The sequence below is a fragment of the Limulus polyphemus genome, unplaced genomic scaffold (assembly GCF_000517525.1).
Source record: "Limulus polyphemus unplaced genomic scaffold, Limulus_polyphemus-2.1.2 Scaffold111, whole genome shotgun sequence".
Taxonomy (NCBI): Eukaryota; Metazoa; Arthropoda; class Merostomata; order Xiphosura; family Limulidae; genus Limulus; species Limulus polyphemus.
Genome location: NW_013665721.1, coordinates 245,254 through 251,383, shown reverse-complemented (window position 1 = coordinate 251,383; position 6,130 = coordinate 245,254). Strand labels below are relative to the sequence as shown.

General features: G+C 38.6%; 1 protein-coding gene across 1 annotated transcript in view; it reads left to right on the top strand.

The window, feature by feature from the left end:
• Window positions 1-6,130, top strand: part of LOC106471363 (solute carrier family 12 member 2-like) — a 49,536-nt gene that overhangs the window by 35,681 nt on the left and 7,725 nt on the right. The window contains exons 18-19 of the mRNA XM_022400700.1: window positions 4,245-4,353; window positions 5,323-5,390. Coding sequence (XP_022256408.1) covers window positions 4,245-4,353; window positions 5,323-5,390 — 177 coding nt within the window. The remainder of the gene's footprint in view (window positions 1-4,244; window positions 4,354-5,322; window positions 5,391-6,130) is intronic.

The following is a 6,130-nucleotide window of genomic DNA, read 5'->3' as shown; positions in this document are numbered from 1 at the left end:
CTCTTCTCCACCTCCTCTCTCTCTCTCCTCTTCCCATTTCCTTTTCTTTTCCCTCCAATCCAGTCTATCTTTGATATTTAAAGGTTGTGATATTGGATCTTTTGGCCAAACACACCATTGAAAGGGTATACATCTCTTCTCCAGGATTTTACTCTCTTCTGTTTGTAGTCCACAAGAAGACTAAGGACTGGAGTTCATTATCTGACATGTTGTCTCTCACCCACTTTATAGTTGCTCTATGATTTCAGTTGGAGAATTTCTTTTCTCTCTCTAGTGGCCCTTTACATCTGGGCTGTGGATGACCAAGGTCACCCTCCTCAAAATCCTGATTGTCCCATCCTCCAGACATCCTTGTGTCTTCCAATTCTGTGCTCTTCCCATTCGCATAATGTTGGCCCTTTGTGTATTTGATTGAAGACCTTTTCTCACCATTTTCACAGCCTGGGACTGAGATTCCATTTCTACATATATGATTGGCTCTTCTTAGCCCATTTCCAAGAGATATCCTCTTCTTGCACCTCTCTTTTATGGGAGGCTGCTTGTCCAACTCCTTTCTTATGCTCATTCAATATTTGGTACATTTGGGCATTTTCTTCAATTCCTGTCTCAGCTGAGCCCAACTTTCTCCCCTTTGCTTGTCACCAAGATTTGTGCTTCTCATTCACATCCTGAACAAGAGGTTCATTTGCTTTTGGGGATTCTGGCTGTCTTGGATCCCCTTATTCCTTTGGGGAATGAGGGTATGCAGCTCCTTCAGTGGACCTTACAAGACCAATGAAATCTTTCTTGAGATCCATTGTCCTCAATCATGAACCTCCTCTCCTCTCCACTTGGTGGCTAGACAGTGCTAATAGTAGTTCTGATGTTCCCTTACAACTCTCCAGATGGTATCTCCATCTCTTCACCAATGCTTCCCTCTAAAGTTTGGGTGCTTCTTTGAAGGAAAATATGACTTATGGCATTTGAATGCAGGGTGAGCATTCACTCCACATTAATGTGCTCAAACTTCTTGCTGTTCATTGGGCATGTTCCTATTTCCTACCCCTTCTGGTGGATCAATTGGTCCTGATCCACTCCAACAGTTCCATGTTGTTTCTTACATCAACCATCAATGGAGCACCTATTCTTCTGGGCTCATTCTTATTGGATTCATCTTGTTGCCTGTCAAGTACCAGGAGGCATGAACCTTGTGGCAGACTTCCTCTCTCAGTCATAGTGGGTTCTAACCACAGAGTGGTCTCTTTACCCCAGGTCTTTCATTGAGTTTGCTCTCATTTGGCAAACCACTGATAGACACCTTTGCTACCCATCTAAACTTCCAAGCTTTCTCTCTTCTGCTACCCTGTTCCTCATCCTTTGGCTCTGACTGTCAATGCTCTCAGTCAGGACTGGTCTCACGTTTTTATATATGCCTATCCTCCTCTTTGCCTCCTCCCTTGGGTACTCACCTTGATACTTGATACACTCCTTGTAGAGTCCTACTGATCAGCTCAGATTTGTTTTCCCTTGCTTCTTTGTTTAGTGTACAGATCCCCCTCATTCCACAACCCATTGACCCTCCTATATTGCTTCAATATCACACTTTTCTTTTTTTCATCAAAGGATATCATCTCATCATCTTCATGTGTGGGACTTGTCCAGTCCAGCATTCATTAGACCAGACTCTGATTATGTAGCCTTACTCTTGTGACATTCCTATCACCCTTCCACTATGTCTGTCTATCAACAAAAGTAGCAGATCTTTCATCGTTGGTCCATCCACCATTCTTTTCCTCCCATCCATCTTACTCTGAACTTTCTTTTTGCCATGGTTTGTCAGTCTCTCAAGACTCATTTCCTCCATCTTCTCACCTTTGGTTGCCGTCATTCAGATGTCTGTGCTATTGATGCTTCTCTTACTCTTTTCCCCTGAACTTATACACTCTTCTACCTGGATTGATCTTTCCTTCCTAAGTATTCTTCCACTCAGAAAAATAAATGTGCCTTTCCTCCTATTTTTCTTCCTTTTATCTCTCACCTCTATAATCTTTCTGACCCAGATAGGTTTCTATGTTCTGTTCAGGCTGTTCAGTGCTACTTATCATGGACTTCTCCTTTACAGGGTCCCCAACCTTGTTACTTCCTACCATAAGATCATTCTTCTTCCAGGGATCTCTATCCTTCTACCCATACTAGATGGATCTGTCACCTTATCCAGTTGTATATTCTTCCCTGAACATGGATGCTCGCAAGTATCTCACATCTCTTCGCATCAGATTCATCACCTGTATCACTCTTTTGCTTCCCACCTTTTCTGGCCTATGGACAAGATCCTATAGATGGGTATATGGATAACTCCTCATACCTTCATTGCTCCTTATCTCTTCATCTGGCTCTTTCATCTCCCTCAGGATTTTGACTTCCCCAGGTCACCATTCTTCAATTAACCCATTGTCTTCGAGATGGGTAAGTATGTTTTCTCCCTTTTGTCAGATTGAATCCTAACAGGTGGCTAGTGTTGCCTCCCAGGGTAGGCCTATTTTCCAAAATTTTCATTGGGCCAGTGGTAAAAGAAAGTGTTGAAACCATCTGCTGTAGCCCTACAAGTGCTCACTGGGGTGTTCTGCAAGACCACTAAAGGTATCCTTATGGTGAACAAATTAATTCAGTTATCTGATCCAGATTATACTAATTCCATGGACCATCATGGACAAAAACCAGCACCAGGGAAGTGACTGCCCACTTCTTTGCTTGTGCTTAACTACTTCTAAAGATAGAGTTTCATGGTCACCCAATGCACTGTCTCCAGTACAAGACCTTTCTTGCTGGTGGTCTGATGGGGATTCAAGCACTTCTCTGGGTCTTCCCAAGTGGAGCATGGAAGACACTTGCCAGTTACCAGTTTCCAGTCACTGGGACTGTGGGCCTTAGAGAATCCTCACCTGTTGAGTTTAGTACAGTACAGTGAGAAGAAGGGCAGTGATGACACTGTCAGTGTAGTACAAGTCACCCCTTACATAGCCAAAGTCTGTCCATTAAAGCCAAGGTGAGCACGCACTATATGGTCTGATCATGCCTTAATCACACTACACATATTGGTTTGCTGACAACTTGTGTACTGGTACTTGGTTGTTCATGATTACATTCTGCCCATCCCTGTGATACTTCAGACTCTATCGTTTTTCCCTCCCTTTCATCTTTGGTGAAGAGTAAGTCCAGGTCAAGACAAGATGTGGTCTCCTACAGCTCTGTTCCTGTGGAGCCCTACCATTTGGTGTTACACTCCATGGGCTTTCCCTTTAGTTACATTCTGAAGGAAGCTCATCTAAGTTTCATTTTTTCATTGGCTCCTCCACCACTTCAACACAGGATTCTAGTATTTCTATGTGTATAGGTGAATTATTATCTCAGAAGTTAACATTTTCTTAATCTCAAAATATATTTCCAATAGATACACACCTGAACACACATTCCCAGCCATCCTCTCCACTTCTGGTGCACCTTTTTTTTTCTCTTGCCTCATCTAATAATGAGGTTATCATAAGTGCAAGTGCATAGGAGGAGTTGCTACACATGGAAGTTGTGTCACCCTCCTATTGGTGGAGGGCTATTATTGCATGATGACATCATCATGCACAAGCGCAGTTCACGTTAAACACATTAATTTGGGTGGGACTTGGCTCAAGGCTAGTGGCATGCAAATCTCATTTGGAAATACTATTTCTGTGTGTAGAGGTGAGTATTTATCAGAAATACATCTATAGATTAGTAAAAAAGTTACATAAAGCACTACTCTTTCTGCCAATAAGGAGTGCTGCAATGTAAAATCAGAGTAAAATATACTTCTACGTGAGTGAACAACACATTTTTTACTGTTAGTATAATACACTAAAATATCATTTGATTTCTTTGCAATATACATTCACTACATAATCTTGGTACATTGTAGCTTACACTACACTACACTTATAAGGTTTTCACTAGAATAGTGAATGCACTTTTCATATTTTTTGTCCTAATTTTAGTACTAAAAATTTTAACTTGTAGTAAAAATTTTCGTTTAGAAATTTGTTAAATATTTTAGCAATTAATTTTTAATTCTGATCAAAATTGATTTTCTTGTTTTGTTTTTATTAGTAAGTTAAAAGTAAATTACTTTTTGTTTAAAGATGATAACTTATATTCATGATATCAAACATAAAGCTCAGAATTTGTATATTTAAGTAATGTCATTTGATATTGAGAAAAAACCAATTTTTTTTCAGTAAGAGAGAATTTGATGCCTTGTTAGCTAAGTGGAAAAGTGCAAATGATGATGATGAAGATAACCCATTGATCATCTCAGAGTCTGAAATTTTAGCTTTGAAGGACAAGGTACGGCAATTTCTTTGCTAAGAATATATAGTGGAATTATATTTAGTTAAACATGAAACAACTGGGTATTTTTACTAGGAAATCCTTGTTCTATTATCCATTTCTAGCTTATTAGCAATTTTTTAGAAGCTGAAATATAGTTTCCTTTTCTTTTAACAAGCAGTTGCAGCCCATTAAAGTTCTCAAACCTATTATCCCTATTATCTTTGCATGACCCAGTGGTTATGCTGCAGGACTGTGAAGCTGAGGTTTTATGATTGTCTTCCTCTTATCTCCAAAACAAAATCATGCTCTTCACTTTGAGGCCACGGGTGCATTATAAGAGTGAAGGTCAAATCCCACTGTCTGAACTGACAAGAGGAGTCCAACAGCTGTTGGTGGATGATGTTGTTGAGATGCTCTCTCTCTATCTGTGTAACCTGTCCCTAATTTGTGAGTGGTAGACTAGATTCACAAAGTACATGAGGACTATCTGTGTAACCTGTCCCTAATTTGTGAGTGGTAGACTAGTCCTCATGTACTTTGTGAATCTTGTCCCTAATTTGTGAGTGGTAGACTGGTTACACAGATAATCCTCATGTACTTTGTGAATCTAGTCTACCACTCACAAATTAGGGACAGGTTACACAGATAGTCCTCATGTACTTTTTGAATCTAGTCTACCACTCAAAAATTAGGGACAGGTTACACAGATAGTTCACATGTACTTTGTGAATTTAGTCTACCACTCACAAATTAGGGACAGGTTACACAGATAGTCCTCATGTACTTTGTGAATCTAGTCTACCGCTCACAAATTAGGGACAAGTTACACAGATAGCCCTCCTGTACTTTGTGAAACATCCAAAAAAACAAATCTTTATAGTCTTCCATGTGTGAGAAATTCTTTTAAAAGATAAATTAACAGATTCTGTTTACATTATTTTATCTTGCAATATGAATGTTTTCACTGGTATTTTTGTTTTACAGACTCGACGACATATAAGACTTCGGGAGTTGTTGTTACATTACTCACGTGATGCCAGTCTTATTGTTATGTAAGTATTAAAGAAACAGCCACAAGTATTATTATTTTAGTGTTTAATTGCTGTTAGCCTTGTTATGTATGCAGTGCAGTAACTTCAGTTAATAATAACTCTAGAGTATTGTGGGCACAATTCACGTAATACCAGTCTCATTTCTTAAAAGTATTGATATTGTAGGAGCTTGTGTTACAATATATGTGTACATATATGATTATTTCTGAAGTAAAGTTTTGTCAGAAAATAACGTGCACTTTTATTAGACAAAAATTTTACAGAACATTGTATGAAATGGCCTTACCTGTGAAATACTGAGTTGAGTGTTTTATCAAGAAAAATATTTTTAATACACTACCATCTTTTTGTATGATTAGAGGTAAACTTGTTGGCTATTATACAGAAAATAAAACAACTGAAAAACTAGACTAAATAATGTTCTATTAATAGTCCAATAAAGACTTGTACTCTGAAAAGTTTAGTTGGCGGTCTTCAGTTGTGAGTGTAAATTGTGTGATAGATTAAAAATTAAATTATTTCAACTTACATAACATAATGTTTAAGGACAACAAGAGACCTATTGATCCATCTCAGCTGTCCAATCCTCTAAACTAAACTAAAACTATAAAAAAAAATCTTAAAGCCAGCCCTTATCATTCATATGCTATCAAGCTTTCTCTTAAATTCACTTGAATTTGCTGCCTCTACAACATCTGAAGGCAACTCATTCCAGAGGCCAACCACCCTGTTAGAAAAAT